The sequence below is a fragment of the Watersipora subatra genome, chromosome 7 (genome assembly GCF_963576615.1).
Source record: "Watersipora subatra chromosome 7, tzWatSuba1.1, whole genome shotgun sequence".
Classification (NCBI taxonomy): Eukaryota; Metazoa; Bryozoa; class Gymnolaemata; order Cheilostomatida; family Watersiporidae; genus Watersipora; species Watersipora subatra.
The window spans coordinates 1,531,584-1,552,135 of NC_088714.1; the positions used below are offsets into that span (position 1 = coordinate 1,531,584).

A 20,552-nucleotide genomic window follows, 5' to 3' on the forward strand; every position below is an offset into this window, starting at 1 on the left:
TGCAAGTGCTATGAATCTCTCTAGCTTAGCTAAAAATACACAAAAAAGGATTAAAATGGTCAATGTGATTCATAGGCAGCATCAGTGCAATCTACAAGCATTGGTTATATAAACAAGCATCACTAACTAAGCTATTATATTGGCGTTAATACGATGATGATCTCATGGCTATTCCATAGGCGCTAGGTGAATGAGAGTTTGTTTACTACAAATAATCATCAAATATATCAGTTTAAGCTACATATTGTTGGGCCACGGAATAAAACGCTGATTTGTTGTCTAAAGTAAGTTATTGGTGAGGCCAAGAGAATGATTGTGTGAGCCTAATTATTACAGCTTGAGCACTTATAGCCAGTAATAGCTAATATTACTAATCACTCACGCATTATAAGTAAGTCGAGGTATTTTTAAACAAGTGGGTTGAAAAGCTTGTCAATGACCCAATATCAACAAAAACATGTGGAGTTGTCATTTCTCGTAAAAACACCTGTTTCGCATGTAATTGTGCTTTGAGTTCATTTCGGCGAAATACAAACACGAGCCGGTTTCTCACACTCATGCCCAGACGCACGGTTTATTCGGCGTTCGTTTCAAAATACCATGTAAGCTTGCGAACTTGTTTGAACGATATACATAAATTGCATGTATGTACTGTATACAGTACTTCGTCAGAGTCTGGTAATATTAACTCATTTTAGTATTACGGCAAATTAAATATTATTGAGTTTGTTGTTTTAAAATATTTGTAATAAAAAGCTCACATAGACAAATACAAATGTCAGTAGCCTGTTGAAACTCTAAATAATGCCAAAGGCTCGAAGATTGAAGAAATTAGTTAACAGCTATTTCTTGGTAGAATTGCATTTTACATGTTTACTTGCTTTTACTAACAGAATCTTAATTACAGCAATGATATATAGCCCACCAGTTGGGGCTGTATATCATTGATTACAGCCATAGCTGGCTACATAAAGTATTCATAACCAAATCTATCAACAATGAGGCACTCAAAACCCTTATACCACTAGGTAGTTTTTTAGAGTGTTCTAAATTATCTGAGGTAAGATCTGAGGTAAGACCCTAAAATTTAAAGATACATGTACATCTCTTATAACAGGAAATGACGATAAAACGTCAAAACCTCACCAATAAGTGTTGTCCCTAATTTGATCATAAACAAGTTTTGTGGCCTGCGTATTCACCTGCGTCAGCGCAGTTTCCAGCACCAGCAAAAGCTGTGACTTACGAAACATTGTGTCAGTATTGATTTAATCTTTTCCGGTCGGCAACAAAGTTGGAGTTATAGTACAATGCGCGCAAACTAGGTGTCAGGCGGCACCAAAATATTGCTATTGAACGGCAATAAGTTCCATGCTCTTGCTGTACGAATAAAGAATGAGCACTGATGGTGTAGCTGTGTTGGACTGTGGTATGAAGTACTGGTGCAAATGTATACGCGATGAGCAGAAACTAGAACGCTTGATGTATCGATCCAGCACTATCGAGTTTGAGTGGTGATATTGACTAAAGATCTTAAGACGTCTCTCGTATCGATGTTTGGATAGTGGTAGCAGCTGGAGGAGATTTTTGGTACGGGTCTTTCTATCAGATATTTCAGCAAATGTTCAGATAACAGCAAAGGATGCACAAGCTCTTTGTATGCAGTCACTTTAATCTTTTTTGATGTTGTGAGGATGTCGGGGCAAAAACCCAAGGCGGAGTTCGCTTTGGTGGCGGTGCCATTGATATAGGACTGCCACTGAATTTTATGGTCGAGTGTCACACCAAGGTATTTGATGCTTTCAGCTCGGGGTATAGTGGTGTTGTGCAGGTAGACTTGATTATCAGTGGGAACACTCTTCCGGGAAAAGGTGATGAGCTGGCATTTAGCAGGATGAAATTCCATATCCCATTGTCTTCCCACTCTCCCAGTTTATCTAAGTCGGCCTGTAGAGATGAAACATTGTTGGAGGTGTTGTACACAATGGTGTCATCAGCAAACAGCCTGCATTGCGAGCTCAGGCTGTCCGGCAGATCATTGATGTAATATAGGAAAAGTGTTGGGCCGATCACAGAGCCTTGAGACACACCAGATGTCACTGCAGCCTCAGCAGATTCCTCCCCTTCTACAACCACTCTCTGTGTGCGATCGCTCAGGAAGTCCTGCTCAAGAAATGACCTGGTGACTAACCCCATATTGGGCCAGTTTTAACAACAGTTTGTTGTAGTTGACCTTGTCAAACGCCTTGCTGAAATCTAGCCCACAGGCATCTGTCTTCAGACCATTGTCCTAATTGTACGCAATATCAGTCACCAGTTCACTCAGCTGTTTATCACACCCATGATTTTTGCGAAAGCCATGTTGATTTGGGTGGAAGATGTTATTTTCTCCGCCGAAACCCATGAGTTGGCTGGTAATTATGTGCTCCATTATCTTGCTGGTGATGCATTTCAAACTGACTGGTTGATAGTTGGCTGGCATGTGACGTTCACCCTTTTTGTATAGGGGGCATACTTTTGCTCTCTTCCGGTCTGCAGGAATGGAACCCTTGTCCAGAGACAGCTAAAAGAAAGTGGTAAGAGGCACAGCGAGGATGTCAGCCAGTTCTCTGAGGACTCTTGGTGAGATTCCGCCTAGACCTGGAGCCCAGGCGAAATCGAACCCATACCTAGTGCAATCTGGCCTTACGCAGATTGCACTAGGTATTTCGTTAGAATGATTTTGTTCTCTCTCATAACCACTGAGGTTTTGTTGTCAATTTTCTCTCTTTAATACAACCACAACTCTTCTCTGTACGACTTGCTTTTTTAGGTCACCCATCTTCAACTACCTTGATCGCACAGTGGTAAATCATGTCGTGGTCACCTTGAATCATGATTTTTTGAAGTACCCCATATTCACTGTCTCAAAAACTTGCTATGAGCACTCCTTTCTTGCCTCGTTGGCACTGTGCCCTTTATCGAATTCCCTTGCTCGTCTATTCAGTGCATCCGCCAAAACATGTATTACTGTCTTATGAGTTTTTTAAAAAATTTCTACAGACACAGTGTTATGGAGTTGTGAATCAAATTCGATTCAAGCATGGTAGATTTATATTTGGGAAATTGATTGCCTAGTGTGTTTCAGTCAAGTTGATTAGTCTTCTGAGTGCTCAGTTGGGATATGTAAGGCTTACTAAGAGTGCAAAAGGTTATTTCTCAAGCTAGATAGCTTGTTATAAGGGTATCAGCTCATCAGATATTGACTGCTAATTGTTATTGTCAAAGTTTTATGTTTAACAGCCACTAGGTATTTATATAATGAATGAATGGCAGTGATAAGAGACAGGGTAGATGGTAGAAGTGGCTAATACCTATTTTTATTAAATGAAAAGTGATATAAGCGCAGTAGCAAACAAAAAAGTGAATTTTTACTAAAAGCAGAATGTCTCTAAAAAGTTACACTATGGTGGTTCACAGCGTCGAGTTACAATAGTTGATAGTTCCAGATATTATGTTGAAGAAAAGTGGTGGCAGGAAATGGATGCACTTACGTATCTCTGATGTTTAATCTGCTCGTCTTCTAAACTGTTAGCAGTTGTGTTGTTGCAGTAACAGTCTGTAAGTCTTGGCTAGGGTTTCCAATGTTAAACTCATAATGTTAGACTCATCCAGACTGTTGGTATTGCTGGATGGTGGCAGGGCGCATTTGTGTTGATAAGAAAGAATCTTTGTGTCATCATTCTTTGCCGTCACTTCAGATCTGAATCTGTGTAGAGTTGTGCGACGTTGATGTTCACATACACAAGTGGATGTCCGAAGCTCTCTCATGTAACAATTTAATGGTGATTCTGGTCACAACATTTCTAGGGTGTCAAATATGCTGAAACTGTATTTCATCAACCTTTGTTCAAATCATTGACATTTGAGGGGCATGATTAGCAGGTGCCTTCTAATAATTGTTTAAGCCTTCAATGATCTGTTCAAAATGAATATCAAACAGGAAAAACAAATCAAATTCCTCACATATTCAAGTGAAGCATGAGACTCTTTTATGATTGTGCATACTTGGCTTCTTGTAGAAATACTGCTTCTATCGCATAGTGGTTTAAATGTGTGGTTAATCTGTTTCTAGCTTTCACAGTATATTTAGTGCCTGGGTCTTGGCTATTTCCTGTTTGAATACCCCAAAGCTTTTCAGGTGATTTTCTCCCATGCCCAAGTCACATTCTTATTGCCAATTTCCCATTATGGTTCCTCCAAATCTGTTTTGTATTGATCGAATTTATGTAGATGATTTATCATATCCAGAAAACTTGAGATTTTTTTATCACTAGGATGATACATTTCCTCGATACTAAAAATTTTGTCCTCGTTCTAGCATATACCTTTGTTGCTGGTTTTGATTCTAAAGATATTAATTATTTCATTAAAAATTGGCATTTAGTTTTGTTTAGTGTCATTCCAGAACCTATGATTCTCCCTATTATTGCGAATGTCTCGTTATATGTTTTGTTTAACTTGTTTGTTCATTTATATATGAGTTTTCCCATTGGTTATCACACTTTGATTTGATCTTAGTGATTCCCGAGTTGCTGATTTTCTATTTTTCAGAATAGTTCAAACAGAATAATGAAAAGTTGAAGACAATATACATAGGCCTATTTGCTGTTGAAAATAAACCCTCTCAAATCTTTGTTTGAAGTAGTCATGCGCAAAAATTTACTTGCAGTTCCATGTGCCTATTTTATATCGTATTTGTGATTAGTATCCTTTAGTATTTGCGTCTTGGGGTCTCTCAAATCTGTTCACTCAGCTATTATCTTATTAAATATCTGCGCATCTTTCCTCACAGTACCTTTTCATACCGTGTCATGTGACTATTCTTGTTCTTAACAACCTTGAAAAACCACATCCTCCAGTTAGTACCTCAGTCAGTCATCAATGATCCAATTTTGCTCACATGACCATTATAAGCCGTAGTACTCGCAGTACTTTTGATAAACATTAAGTTCTAGAACACCTGTTATGCTTGATAGGGGAAAGCAGAACTGGCTTTCAGCAATCGGTTGTTCCAGGGTACTGTGACTAAAATTGATCAAATGCATATCGCTTATTAGAATATGGAAGACTCCAGATAAAATGCTAAAAAGTGCAGCTAACAGCTGTCTAACTTAATTGTTGATTGCAAGAGGATCAGTAGGTGTGTTGTCGTGTGTTAATAAATATTTGTTTTGTTTTGATTACTGTATGTAAAGGTATTGGAACTCTTTAATCTACATGTGTGACTGCCGTTAGTTAACCTTGTGGTCACGTTAACACCTTTTTGTTTAATACCTTCAAAAGAACTACAGCAACTGACAGAACATAATTACCTAGAGCGCAGTAGTTAAAACTGTGAAATGGTCTCCACATATATACTTGCATGCTATGATAAATAGAGGTTATGATTTCAAGGCAAAAAAGCTGACTGGTCCCATACAACCTATAAAATACACCAATCACAATGTAAACATCATACAAGTTCAACCTAGCTTCAAATTTTTTTCAAAAATGTCATTTGTTTGAAAAATATCAAAAATAACAAAAATATCAATAGATATCATGATATATATCAGTGATATTATATTTTTAAAAATATTGATATTTTTGCCTACCCTGCAAAAATGTCATAAAGAAAAACTTTACTCATTGCACTCAAGACCATTAGGCCAACAGACACGCCGTTCAGTTTCAGATAACCCTTTCATTTTCATCAAGAGGTTATATCTGTCCAAGCACTAGAACCCCTCTGTAGGTGAATGTGTTATTTTATGTCAAAGTATGTGAGGCTTTGTTCTTTCCATTATTTGCCTTAGAGGTACTCGTATGACCCTTTGAATGATTGGTGTCGCAGCCTTTAATTTGTGATTGCATCAATTATTTGTTTGGATGGTCACAACTTACACTGGTAATCCTGTAGGCCTGAATATTAAAATTATAATTTCCGCAGGCAATAGATAAACCAGATGCATAATAAAATAGTAAACACCAAAAAGAGTTTACAAGTTGAAATGGAAAACTGATTCCAATTTTTAAACATGTAAGTGGTTTTTAAATTTGCTGTTTAAATGTGGGTGACACACCAGCAAGTATTTTGATAGCATAAGTTGTCCCTAATTGTGAATATGATATAAATTTGATGAAATCAGGTTAACAGTTTACTCCTAGCTCCTTTGTGTTGTTATCAATTATTTGTTGAGCTTCTGATTGGGTATTACCAACATCTATTCATAATAGACTTTTTGCAATGACATTATCTCTTTGTAATACATCACAAGAACAGTTATTAACATGTTTTTTTTTGCAGATACGCGCATTTTAGTAGATATATGTACTATATGAGTTATGGAGTGTGGAGAGCACGATACTAGGGGCAGTGATAGCGACTACCTGGATGATATCGATGATTCAGAAGATGATTTTAATCAAGCCGCATCATATCTACCACAGATTATAGCCAAAGGACAGGTTGCTAATAATGATCTCCTATACCTTTATGCACGATTTAAACAAGTAACGCTTGGTCCTTGCAACACCAAACGACCTGGATTATTCGAACCTCAGGCGAGAAAAAAATGGGATGCATGGATGTCTATCAAAGACTTGCCAAAAAAGGATGCTAGAACTCAGTATATTGAGAAATGTTTCAATTTAGATCCAAGTTGGAGGAGCGCTGACGGTAATACCGACAAGGCTAAATCAGGTGAGATTTAAATACAAGTCTGTGGAAGTGTAGAGCATATGAACAGATAAACTGGTCTATGCAGGTATCTCCAAAAGCATTCGTTGGCTCATTTTGGTCCTTCAGGGTCCTGTCTACACAGGCATTTGTCATTTATGATATTTTAAGGTGGTACGGGTGGTGCACGAGTTAGCTGTTTGGTTTCTGGTGAAGGCGTTGTGCCCGATGATCAAAAGACAGTGTTTGACTGGTGCATAGAAGGTGACACGCTTCATATTTCCAAGTACCTAGATAGCTCTGCTGTGACTATCAACTCTTTGGACGAGACAGGTATGTCTATGCTTCAAACCAGTATATGTTCGAGTTATTACACACAAGTGATAATGTTTGTCAGACTCCAGTTGATATTTAAAGATATGCAGGCGTGCCATGTTGAATAGACGAAGTTTATGATACAGGAAAACATGTTGCTAGTAGATACAAGCTACTATAGGTAATCTCTGTAAATGTTCAAAAAAATCTCACCCATTTTGGAAAGGTTGGCATTGTTGTTATTATTGGTTATATTAGAAATGATTTGCCTTTATGAATAATACATTGTAGTTCAGTTTGTTAGTCATATCTTAAGATTTTGGACTTATTCAATAAACTGGCCAGTCAACAGCTGTATGGATTACCTGCTAGGTGATCAGTGACTTGAGTATGGCTGATTAGAGGTGCAATAATGCTCAACTCAAATATGAGTCACTTTTGGCTAGCTGATGTTCATCCCTCTGTTTTTATCTTAACAAATACATTGAAACTGTGTAGGTTAGTAAAGTTAGTAAGTAGCATTTACCCATGATAACTGGACAGCTGTAGTACTTAATCTTGCAAATCTTTTAGTAAAGTATTGGAAATATATCTATCACCCATTGCTAAGAGCAGTACAAGGTAAATGTATATTTAAAACTGGCAGCATCTAGTTGGTCAATAAAAAGCTCTTCTAAGGCTGTTAATTTAATTTTTATATTATAGCAGCACTTTGAGCTGCGTCAATATTAACCCATTCTTGCTGGAGTGGCACAGCATCACTACATCATCTCATCGTCAGGTTGCTATCTGCCAGTCTGTACTTTTAGTGTGCATATTGTCTCCGATCTCTGGTGCTTGTAGGCATGTCTCTTTTACACTGGGCGTCTGATCGCGGACATTTGGACACAGCAGCGCTACTTTTGAAACGAGGTGCTGATGTAAATGTTCGTGACTTCGATGGACAGACACCATTACATTATGCATCAGCCTGTGGTCACAATAGGGTTGCAGAGCTCTTACTAGATAATGGGTTGGACGCAAATATCCGAGACAATGAAGGATTTACTGCTTATGAATTAGCTGAAGATGAAGACTTGCGGTCATACATTTTGACTCGGCTGCAAAAGAAACCTGTATGATAGTGATAACACTACCACCCTTTAGTGTATGTTACAGACTTCTTTTCCTCCTTTCAATCAATGTCAAACTATTCATCATAAATGTATATATTTATTTCAAATACAGTAAACAAAGCAAAACCCGCAGTATTATAAAAATAGTACTATGCTCAGAAATTTCAAACGTCAGGGTTTTATTTTGCGCAAAGCTCACGGTCACAATACTTGCCTTTACAAAATATAAAACAGCACACAGACACGTGAATAGCGATGCAAAGAGATTCCAACCAGATTAGAAATTAGGAACATCTAACTGCTGACAACTAGAAGAAAGCTTGTAGGCCAGTAATGGCTCTGCCCAGAATGAGAGCATGGACATCATGAGTACCCTCATAGGTGTTTACAGTCTCCAAGTTGACCATGTGTCGTATAACGTGGTACTCATCAACAATTCCATTGCCTCCATGCATGTCTCTAGCCAATCTTGCTGCCTCTAAAGCCTGTCACCAATAAATCACTTTGTCATATGAGCTGCCTTAATACACAAATTACACCTGTCTACAAACCTGTCTACAAACCTGTCTACAAACTGATTTCTGAGGAAAGATGTTTAAAGCAGATTGCAGTCTGAATTGAAATATTATTTTCCAAAACCAAATTGGTGATAAATGATATGTCTAATATCAGGTACCTATCCAATGATATAAGTCTAATACCAGGTACCTATCCAATGATATAAGTCTAATACCAGGTACCTATCCAATGATATAAGTCTAATATCAGGTACCTATCCAATGATATAAGACTAATATCAGGTACCTATCTAATGATATAAGTCTAATATTAGGTACCTATCCAATGATATAAGACTAATATCAGGTACCTATCTAATGATATAAGTCTAATATTAGGTATCTATCTAATGATATAAGTCTAATATCAGGTACCTATCCAATGATATAAGTCTAATACCAGGTACCTATCTAATGATATGTCTAATATCAGGTACCTATCCAATGATATAAGTCTAATACCAGGTACCTATCTAATGATATGTCTAATATCAGGTACCTATCCAATGATATAAGTCTAATACCAGGTACCTATCCAATGATATAAGACTAATATCAGGTACCTATCTAATGATATAAGTCTAATATTAGGTATCTATCTAATGATATAAGTCTAATATCAGGTACCTATCCAATGATATAAGTCTAATACCAGGTACCTATCTAATGATATGTCTAATATCAGGTACCTATCCAATGATATAAGTCTAATACCAGGTACCTATCCAATGATATAAGTCTAATATCAGGTACCTATCTAATGATATAAGTCTAATATTAGGTACCTATCTAATGATATAAGTCTAATATCAGGTACCTATCCAATGATATAAGTCTAATATCAGGTACCTATCTAATGATATAAGTCTAATATTAGGTACCTATCTAATGATATAAGTCTAATATCAGGTACCTATCCAATGATATAAGTCTAATATCAGGTACCTATCCAATGATATAAGTCTAATATTAGGTGTCTAATATCCAATGATAAGTCTAATATCAGGTGCCTATCCAATGATATAAGTCTAATATCAGGTACTTATCCAATGATATAAGTCTAATATTAGGTGTCTAATATCCAATGATAAGTCTAATATCAGGTAACTATCCAATGATATAAGTCTAATATCAGGTAACTATCCAATGATAAGTCTAATTTCAGGTACCTATCTAATGAGGGGCAGTTAGCTTCACAAATACAGTAATCCCTCATTTTTCACGATTAACCAGGACCGACGACTCCCGCAATAATAGAAACTAACAAACTCAAACCTGTATTTAACAAAGTCACTTGTTCATTAATCGTAAGCATTTTCCTCTTTTTCTTTTGTTCAGTAGACAATATTGAAGGTCGAGGGCTTTTATGAGGCATGATAAAGGGTGTCACAAGTACTTTTATACTAGAAGCGTAACACGAAAAACAGTGAGCCGCGGATACGGTTATCACAATGATCCTTGTGGGGATCTTACTGGGCGAGAGTAGGAGAGATTTTAGCTTATTTGTATTTTATTTATTGATCTTTTTAAATTGTTAATGAATAGTTTTTTACCCTGTGAAGTACTGAAGCCGCGAAAGCTGAACCATAAAGTAGCGATATACAGTATTACTGTAGACAAACTCGAATGACGATCATAAGAGTAGGTATTTTATAAACCTTCAACGACTACTAAGTAGGCAGAAGAAATCCATAATGTATTGAATTCGTTAATTTTCACACAAACCTGTTTCTTGTCATACAAGTCTAGTTTGAATTAATTCATACTAGCCTAGGGGTGTGCCACTAGTTATGCCCAACTGATGGAGTGTGTTCAGAGCAGCTCTGCCGAAGCACATGCTGATGGAGACCAAAATGCAATTATTACAATTGAATACGAAGCTCACCTTCCCACAGTTATTTCTTTTGATGAGGGAAATCATTTCAGGTACAGCCAAGTTTTGATCCTTCAGTCGCCCTACTTGTAGAGAGCCTGAAAAAATTTCCAATCGCTTGTGAAAGCAGGAAATGCCAGCTTCAAGGCAAAGGCTTACTAATATTTAAACACCTATGACTAAAAGCTTATCTAGGTTGGTTGGTTGTCGTCTTCAAATTGTATAGGCTGACATAACTTTTCGAAGCAAAGGTTTTTAAGTTATGTCAGCCTATACAATTTAAAGACGACAATCAACCAACCTATATGAATTTTTAGTCATACTAAAATATTAGTACCTCCAATATTTGCTTCATATGATGAGATCAATGCTGAAGCAGATATTCTTATAAGTATACGTTGTGTTTTGTTAAACTCGTTCAACAGCTCAAACACTGTGATGAATATTTATTTCATTTAGTTACATACAGCATCAAAACCGGTTAATTATAAAAACTATACAAAAGACTAAACATAAAGGTATTAATTATATACATGTATATATATATATGTAAAAACTAGAAATAATAATAATCAGTAATGATAGTTTTTTATTGTTACTTTACTTTAGGTTTGGTCGAAAAATGAGTGGTGGAAATTCAATAATTTTTATTAATTACCCGTTTTATTTTAACTTTTTTATTAGCTTTTTGACTTTTACTAACAAGATTGTAAATTTCGGGCTCTGGTATATTGGAAATTACTTTGCATATTAAAATAATTATAAATTGTTAAAATTTAAAACCAAATATAAAAAGAAATTGCATTCTGTTGCGATTTGATTGTAAAAGACTTTGTAATTTTACCAAAAAATCGAACATATTTCTAATCTTACTTGGCATACAGAGGTCTGTGTGTCACCGATTTGTACAAAATCTCAAAATATTGGATGAAATTTCAACATCAAAAGTGCACAATTATAGATTTGCGGCAATGTCTGACATCTCTGTTGGCTGGGAAATACTTCATTCGGAGCCATTTGAACAATTGATGCTCAGGTAGATGGTCTGATTAAAACATACCTTGGAGGCCAAGCGAAATCTCCGTTAACATATCAGCTAGCTTCTTCTGGATCAGCTGATTTTGAGCAAGTGGACGATTGAACTGCTTCCGGTCCATTGTGTACTGCCTGGCAGCATCGAGACAGAACTCGGCAGCACCCATTACTCCCCACGAAATGCCATAGCGGGCATTGTTGAGACAGCTAAATGGACCTAAAATGAGCATTGTGTTGGAATATACTAGCGGTAGATTGATTTGATAATCTTTACTGTATATAAAAATGGGAGGGTTACGATTCATCACATATCAGTCTCTGAACTATTAGGCCATTGGAGTCTCCTTTGTAAAGGTGCATTTATACCAAAACGATTTGTCGAAGTTGTCTCCAGCGAGAGAGTTGGAGTTGGAAAGGCTTTTACAGTGTTTATGATGTGAAACAAGTTTTTTGCAAAGACTTTACGCCAAACCAACTCAAAACTCTAATAATGGGTCATCATTTTAGCCAATGAAACGCAACATCAATATCCACTCTATTTTGACCTCTCATCAGCGTAAACACAAAAGAGAGTCACTCTTTAGCTACATGCTGTGTACATGTATGCATAGTAATTACTAATTAATATTGATTTTAAAACTTTTTATTGATTTGTGTAAACACGCCTTCAGACGCACCTTGATTGGTGCCAAACAATGCAAAAAAATCCGTGTGTTAAAAATACATTTAATCATGAATACACAAATGAATATAGTGAAATACCGTAAAATGTCTAATTGAACGCCATGGTGCTCTATTTTTCAACATTTCCTCTATAGTGGCGGTCAATTGGAGGTGGTGTTCAAATAGAGGTTGGCATTGTATTTTTCAAATGGCTCGTCAGAATTTTTGGAAAATAAATTTAGCCCTTTTACGGGAGACAAAAATGTTGCTTATATTTTGCTCTCTTTTTCTGGCAAAGCGATATTAAAGATGTGATTGCATCAAAAAGGTTGATTTAATGAAATTAAGACCAATAAAAGGCTAAAATGTCAGCTACAATTTGATGTCATTTTTTATCTTTATAGACTAACCTTGTCCAGCGATATATCCAGGCCATCTTGTAAAAAGCTCAGATTCGAGCGGGTGCATCATTCGTGACGTAATGAGTGATACACGGGAAAAGAGTCCATGAGCGATAAATATAAGATCTTTTCTTTTGCCAATCATCAACCCAAAATTTTATATAGGTCATATTAAATGTTATCGCTCGAAAAACGGGCTGTCTGTGATTTCGAAGATTCTCATTGTTAGGGATTTTACTCTATTACTAGTTAGTCACGCGCATCGACTAGTAGTGGATTCTAGTAGCTACATGCATCGACATTTAATTTACTGATTTAATTGACATCGTTATTTTACTGAATTACTGCACCGACATGTTTTATCGACGAACAACAGAATTGTAACAATGCTCAGTTTAGCGAAGGTGACTCAAGGTTTTCTGAGCGTCAGGTGATTAAAGATTGGGGCAGACAGGTTATGGTTAAAGCTGACAGGCGTCAGCAGCGTTATGCTGCAGAGAAAGATAGGAGAATAGAGGTAAATTCATCATTAACTTTGAGTATTTTTATATATATTCTAAACTAACGGTAATAATTTTAGTACTCATGAATACATCTACTAATAAGTAAAATTATCTCAAACTGAAAGCTTTCAATAGATACGCGTTAGAATGAAATATAGTATATGATAGACATTTATTACATTTGTTTTATTGTTACAGGATGTTTATGTGGTTCACTAGCGGGGCAGTCATGTCAGTCTAGAAACTGTCATAAATGGGAAAGAGACACGAATGTGAGCTGCACAAACCATAATGTTTTGTTTGAGTTTGCTGCAGTAGATTAATTTTTCCTATTATATGAGCTGAAACTATGTGAATGGCCATGTTGATAACCTGTCTGTTAGCTTACTTGTGTTATGTGCAATCACTAGCAGTGCTGGTAATATTGTTTATTTTCTGTTTACAGTACTGTACTCCTGTATGTTGAGTGCACCTTACATTATAAAGAGCTGAAACAAACAATCTAAATTTTCAACCAACAACTCGCAACGAACAATCATAAACAAACATGGTACTCCAAGTGAGGAACTGAAGAATTATCAAACTAATACGATCTAATTTCACCAGCTTACCCCCACTACTGAGTGACACTGATACCACTGATTTTGAAGTTGAAGCTGTACCCACAAAGCCTAACAAGTCAGCAAAATGAGTGTTGACTTTCTGATTCCAAAACTCATAAAAGATGGCTCTGATCTCTCCGACCAATGGACCAGATTTAAAGAAGAATTTGATCTTTTCCTAACTGCTGCTGAGAAATCAAATTCTGAAAGCAAAGTTAAATCATGCTCAGATGCACAGTCCCTCGTGGTGTAGGCATCTTCAAATCTTTCACTTTCTAAGGTGGGCAATCCAACGAAGTCTATGCTGATGTAGTCACCAAGTTTGATGCCTTCTGCAACCGAGGATCGAACAAATTGGTCAAGCGACATCAACTTCTTTCTACCAAACAGGGTGTCCTGAGCATTGATGAAAATGTCACAGCATTGCACAAAGTGGCAAGAGAATGCCAGCTTGAGGCAATGTATGATGATTTTATGCTCCAAGCACTGTTGCTGAGCATAAGTGATGATCAACTCAGAAGAAAGTTGTTTGATGATGCTGGTGGTGAGCAAGGATTGAGCCGGGAACAAGCAATCAAGAAATATAGAGTAGCGGAGAATTCAAAGAACGATATGGCAGTCATACAGTCAGATTAATCTGTTCAAGTTGTTCGACCTAGGAGTATGCGTTCTAAGCAGAACCAGGCAATTTTTACCAAAGTTAATGAAGAATCCAGTTTAAGGTCCGCTCGCAAGAAGACGAACAAAAGTCTTTGTGGTAACTGTGGTTTATCTTACACCTCCCCCCCCCCCCCCCCCGAGAAAATGTCCGTCTTTTGGAGAACAATGTCACAGTTGCCACAAGTATAATCACTATAAATCTCAATGCAGATCTAAGAGTGTGCAGATAGTCAAAGAAGAGAACGACGATTCAGATGATTCTCTTTTATGTGTCCAAATAGTTCGTAAAAACAGAAAGCTTATATCAAACATGAGGACACTTTCTGGTGAGAGTTGCAAACAGGCCAGGTTTCAGCTAGATACAGGAGTATCCTGCAATATTCTCAAGTTCACAGATTACGCTGATCTTGGCAAACCTAAGCGCGACAACAATCGCCCTAAGCTTCATAAGTTTGATGGTTCCACGACAACAGCATTAGGTGGCTGCACTATACAGGTAGAAGGAACAGATCTCTACTTTCTAGTTCATAAGCAACCAAATCACAGTCTTATGTCTCTAGATGCATCTTTGAAACTTGGTCTGATCTCAGTCAAAGAGGAATGGTCAATTTAGTGAGTAGTAGCAATCTGCAAGATATTCTGGGCAGTTACGAAGATGTATTCACTGGTATCGGATGCCTGCCAGGCGAGTACAAGATTGAACTAGATGAATCTGCTGTACCACACCAGAGTCCCAATTGAAAAACTCCGCTGTCTTTGGTAAATGAGTTGAAAGAAGAATTAAACTCATACACCAAGATAGGAATTCTTGCCCCTGTTGATTATCCAGCTGTCTGGATAAGTAACAATGTCTCTGTCCGCAAACCCAATGGTACCTTGAGTCTTCTTGGACCCTTCTAATCTCAACAAGGCCATACAGCGCAATCATTTTCCTATGCCTACCTTAGATGATGTACCCAGTGAGCTTGATGGGGCTAAAGTGTTCTCACTTTGTGACGCTAAAGACGGCTTCCTTCAGATCAAACTGATTGACCTTACCACATTCTGGACACCCTTCGGAAAATACAAGTGGTTGAGAATGCCATTTGGTTTGTCTTCGTGCCGCGTAGAATTCCAAAGACTCTCAGATGCACTTGATGGTCTCAAGGGAGTCACTGCGGTAGCAGATGATATACTCTTATTTGGGAAAGGATCCACTCACAATGAAGCAATGCAGGACCACAACGCCAACTTCGATAGACTGCTGACAAGAGCAAGAAGAGTGAATCTGAAGCTTAGCAAAGAAAAATGTAGATTCCACCTAGATGAGCTACCATATAATATTGGCCACATTATTACAGTTGACGGTGTAAAACCTGTTCCGAAGAAAATCAGAGTGATCAAAGACATGGAGGCATCTAGCAACAGCGATGAAGTATGTCGATTTCTGGGTCATGTAAACTATTTGGCCAAGTTCATACTCAACTGCTCAGCGGAATGTGAGATTTTGAGATGGATGGAGTGAAAAACACTGACTTAGGGAGTAGATCAAACCAGAGCTTTCGATCGAATAAAGCGTCTTATCATAGATGCCTCCTGACTGAAGTACTTTCAAGTTAATGAACCGGTGGTCATTCAAACAGATGCAAGTACTGATGGGCTAAGAGCTGTACTCCTGCAGGACGATCAACCTGTGTGCTACAGCTTGAGAAGTTTATCGGCAAGCGAGAAGAATTACATGCCTATTGAACTTGATTTACTGGCCATAGTGTATGGAATGCAGAGGTTCGACCAGTATGTGTTCAGTAATCCAGATGTGACAGTGCATACCGACCACAGTCCGTTGGAACAGATCTTCACAAAACCCCTAAACAGGGCACTAAAGAGGCTCCAGTTTATGCTACTGGCTCTATAAATATATCCCTGAAAGTACTCTACAAACCGCGTGTGGAGCAAGTCACTGCGGATATGCTATCAAGAGCCCTTGTTGACGAGGCAGACACAACAGGGGTACCAGATGAACCGATCTTCATGGTTAACCAACTGAGGACCTTCATGTTGGATCTGACAGTACAAAACCCCAAGAGAGATCTCCCTGTGTGTGAAACTACATATCAACAGAACACCAAGGATGATCTAACACTTAGCATGCTACAGTCAATGATCACATCAGGATGGCCAGCCAGGACAATAGATGTTCCGGAACCACTGAAAGAATACTATGCATTCAGAGATGAACTGGCCATGATTGACGGGGTCATTTACAAAGGTCCAAGGTTGGTTATTCCAGCTCATTCTAAATCAATGAGCTTGGACAAACTGCATACCAGCCATCAAGGAACAGCGGCCACAGTGCGGAGAGCCAGGGCTGCAATATTCTGGCCCAAGATGTCTGAAGACATCCGTAGAAGAACAGAGCAGTAAGTAAGTTACATGTGCTCTTGATGCTCGATGGTTCACAATTCACATCATCGGAGTTTGCTAAATTCAGCCAAGAATGGGGATTCACACACACGACTTCTTCACTGTGAAAAGTGAAAATGCAGCAAAATCGTTTGACTACGTCAGAGAAATAAATTGATTCCAATTTACGGCAGTTCAGTGATGGCGGTGATTAACTGTTCGTTTTTGAGCTTGTAATCACATTTCCACATATTTTGCACCTACAACACAGCAGATTAAGACATGGTGAATCTTTTGATACCAAATAACTGTAATGTGAATTTTGTTGCAAGTCAACCTTTAAGGCTTTTTGGATGCAATAAATCTGCTAACTTACCTCGAACTTCTCAAATATCTCTTAATAAATATGCATTGAGAAACCGAAAAATATCTCTACCAATTGAAATATATTGTTTGCAATTCATCTGTGATGATATTATAGCCTGTGTCCTGCTTTGCATTTTGCTGGAGTTTCAATTTTTATTTTAGTCTAAATTTGAAAACATTTTTATTTTATATTTATATTTACTAATGCTGCATAAAAGCTCATTGAACTCATTGATATGTTTGCTACAGTTTGCAGCCAAAACTAGCTTTTTATGTGCAATAGAAGAGGAGTTACGAGCGTCGATCAATTGTAAGATCAGATTACCGCAATGATGCTATCAAATAATGTGCCAAAAATCTGTAAATAGATAAGTTATATAATAATAATAATAATAATCTATCAAATGCTACAAATATATATTCATGAAAAAGTGACATAAATGAATCATACTCATATTACATGAAGAAACAAAAATTAACTTTTTAAAACAAAAAAATTTGCATCGCTTGCTCAGATAGCTGCATTCCGATTGTTCCTTGCAATGGAACGAACATCTTCTGGTTGTCCTATACCTTCCACAATGTCTTCTGACCTCAACTTTTTTTCTGCACTGCTGAACTAGTCGATATAAGATTCCAAATATTTTTTGGCAGAGCAAAACATTCACGCATTGCATTTAGCACAAATGCAACGCGTATAAGTTTTGTTCGCTAAACGCATCCTTTGGTCCAAAACTGTAAACAGTTTTTTATATAGATACACTTCGAAATAGCAAGACCGTCTTAAATAAGAAACTACTATTAGCCTGAGACAGTTATTAATTATTTCTATGGTGTTGCTTTTCAGGTTGTAATGGAAAAAAGCAACAAGCTTTCGACTTGGACGACGAGAGAATTGAAGGTTGATGTAAACAATTAATTATCAATACGATTTTGTGGACACTTTTCTACTGATCACTTGACATTATGGGTTCATAAAGATCAAAGATTTTCGAAGTGGCGGTCAAATGGAGGTGGCTTTCAAATATAGTGTAGCGCTCTATTTTTCAACCCTTCTCTCATAGTGGTGGTCAAATAGAGGTAGTGTGCAAATAGAGGTAGCGTTCAACTAGAGGTTTTTCGGTAATTGTTCAAGATGTACAATTTTTGGTCATTCAATAGGCAAGAGAGATGTAGAACATACCACCCAATCCTTTGACATGAGGAAGCATGTTGTCCTCTGGAACCTCCACATTATCCATCATTATCATACCGGTGACACTGGCTCTGAGTGACATCTTCCCCTCTATCTTCGGGCACTCCAGACCTATTACATCCATAAGAAACCAATGGTCAGCTGTCATGAAGTGACGTTTAAGGAACATTAGTTGATATCATAAGTTCTGGGGTTTTAATGAGTATTCCCTCTTTTTTAGCAACAGCGGCAGCTTGAGACTGCCAGGTAACAATGTTCTTTTAGAATACTGGTATTTCATATCAATTCTTTGAGTGTGTAGCTTAATGAGCAAATCAAGAAAAGACAAACATCTATTCTTACCTGGCATACCCTTCTCTAATAGAAAACCTCTAATTTTGCCATCATCACGGTCTGATTTTGCCCAAATGACCAGAACATCTGCCACAGGAGAATTGGTGATCCAAGTCTTACTGCCAGACAAACTATAACATTTCTTTTGTGGGTTCCAACTGGCCTTTGTCTCCATCCCCCCTACACATAACAAATCCCTGACAAACACTTTGAATGCAAAGATTTTACTTGTTAGACGTGCACTACCAACATACTTGCTGACACTCATATCGATATCACATGGTTGTTGTCTAATCTACATATATTTGACCCTTCGACAAGGAATCATCAATTATGTATGACTTCGTCAAACAAGCATTCAACCACTCTAGCTTACCTGGATCTGAACCATGGTTGGGTTCAGTAAGACCAAAACATCCGACAAGTTTACCACTGGCAAGACCTGGTAAAAACTTATCCTTCTGAGCGTCACTCCCAAAAGTGTTAATAGGATGCATGACCAGTGACGATTGCACACTCATCGCTGACCTGTCATCATAGTTTATTTTTAGTTGCATTGAGTAAATGAATAACAAACCACTCATGTTTATTTAAGTGTACGATTTCATGAAATCATACAGATATGCAAATTTACCTGGTACCTTAATCTAGTTTATCCATTATTCCTCACCTGTAGCTACTGTCCACTCGTTCAATTTCTCTTGCTATGAGACCATAGGCAACATAACCAACTCCAGCACAGCCATAACCTAAAGTTTGATAGCATCAACAAATTTATGGAAAACTTTTATCATTACGCACAGAGTATAAATGTTATATTTATATTGATAAAACGTGTACAAGTAATTTGTCCAATTTACAAACCAGTAATAGTAGGACCAAGAAATCCTAAAGCTCCCATTTCCTGCAAAACTCCATGATCAGGCTGCTCGTGTCTGTTAGCCTGCAGGATTCTCGGCATCAGCTTTTCCTGACAGTATGCCTTGACCTGGTCCCTCATTAAAATTTCTTCCTCTGTGAGTTGGCTTTCTAAATTCAACGCATCTTTCCAATCGAATTGCAAGGTAGAGGCAAACCTCTTACTAACTTTCTCAAGTGGTTGTTTTGGAGCAGCATTACGAATGAGCAGTGCATTCCGAGCGCTACGTCCAAGTTTTGCGACACAGTTCACAAACATTTTATTTGTTTTAAAACGATAAAAGTCGTATTTTCAAAACCTCTAAATTGTGAAAAAGTTACCAATTTCTACAATACCATGAGATGCATTCATTTTTTACAAATACATATTCTTACAAAAATCTGGCTATCTTTGCCGTTGTGTAATGGAATTGCCTTAGCGCGTATCGAGGCACAATCGCCTCTAGACCGGGTATTCGTAAGAGCGTCGCGCTACTATTATAGGCATGTATCATAGAACTATTTAATACTATGTTTCAAAAAGAATCCATGCTATTCGCTTGGAGATAACTTGGCCTAGTCCTGTCGTCCCATAATAGACTACTCGCCCCCAAATCAACCGGCGTACACTCGTCCAAAGTTTTAATGATAAGACAACTGTTATGTTGTCTTCTCATTAAAATACATTAAAAGGTTGGGAAGACAATAGTTTATTTAAGGTTTGCAAGTGTCAGGAACATAAGTACATTATATAGTTGTAAATACTAAAATAAAAAACACATAGATGCCAAAAAATTTTGGTTGCCATTTACCAAGCCTTGTAACATTTTACCATGTAAATGCTCTACTGAGATCTGATGGCCTCTGATGCCATATGCTTTAGAAAAGAAATTATGATAGTTCATTAAAAATTCACAAGCATTCTACTTACATCACTATTAGTGTTGATAGTGAT

The 20,552-nt window shown here is 37.4% G+C and overlaps 2 protein-coding genes across 3 annotated transcripts; one reads left to right on the top strand and one right to left on the bottom strand.

The window, feature by feature from the left end:
* The first annotated feature begins 588 nt into the window (after nucleotides 1-588).
* Nucleotides 589-8,256, top strand: LOC137401072 (acyl-CoA-binding domain-containing protein 6-like). 2 transcript variants are annotated; one of them, XM_068087423.1, is made up of 4 exons: nucleotides 589-602; nucleotides 6,329-6,724; nucleotides 6,872-7,033; nucleotides 7,859-8,256. In XM_068087423.1, exons 2-4 carry the CDS (start codon nucleotides 6,367-6,369, stop codon nucleotides 8,134-8,136), a joined length of 798 nt encoding a protein of 265 aa, XP_067943524.1. In that variant the 5' UTR covers nucleotides 589-602; nucleotides 6,329-6,366; the 3' UTR covers nucleotides 8,137-8,256. The 2 variants fall into 2 exon arrangements, with proteins under 2 accessions (XP_067943524.1, XP_067943523.1); XM_068087422.1 differs by lacking the exon at nucleotides 589-602 and adding an exon at nucleotides 605-678.
* LOC137401071 (glutaryl-CoA dehydrogenase, mitochondrial-like) lies at nucleotides 8,208-20,012 on the bottom strand. The gene is made up of 8 exons (XM_068087421.1): nucleotides 19,565-20,012; nucleotides 19,371-19,449; nucleotides 19,077-19,228; nucleotides 18,710-18,880; nucleotides 18,356-18,478; nucleotides 11,621-11,812; nucleotides 10,573-10,658; nucleotides 8,208-8,615 (listed from the first exon to the last, which is right to left on the bottom strand). The coding sequence occupies exons 1-8, from the start codon at nucleotides 19,875-19,877 to the stop codon at nucleotides 8,439-8,441; spliced, it is 1,293 nt and encodes a 430-aa protein (XP_067943522.1). The 5' UTR covers nucleotides 19,878-20,012; the 3' UTR covers nucleotides 8,208-8,438.
* Between the last annotated feature and the right edge of the window lie 540 nt (nucleotides 20,013-20,552).

Coding starts and splice junctions, on each gene's coding strand:
- LOC137401072 (XM_068087423.1), top strand. CDS start 6,367: ATGGAGTGTGGAGAGCACGATACTAGGGGCAGTGATAGCGACTACCTG. Junction 6,725..6,871: donor TACCGACAAGGCTAAATCAG/GTGAGATTTAAA, acceptor TGATATTTTAAG/GTGGTACGGGTGGTGCACGA. Junction 7,034..7,858: donor CAACTCTTTGGACGAGACAG/GTATGTCTATGC, acceptor TGGTGCTTGTAG/GCATGTCTCTTTTACACTGG.
- LOC137401071 (XM_068087421.1), bottom strand. CDS start 19,877: ATGTTTGTGAACTGTGTCGCAAAACTTGGACGTAGCGCTCGGAATGCA. Junction 19,450..19,564: donor TCTTGGTCCTACTATTACTG/GTTTGTAAATTG, acceptor ATCAAACTTTAG/GTTATGGCTGTGCTGGAGTT. Junction 8,616..10,572: donor AAAGAAATAACTGTGGGAAG/GTGAGCTTCGTA, acceptor TATTGGTGACAG/GCTTTAGAGGCAGCAAGATT.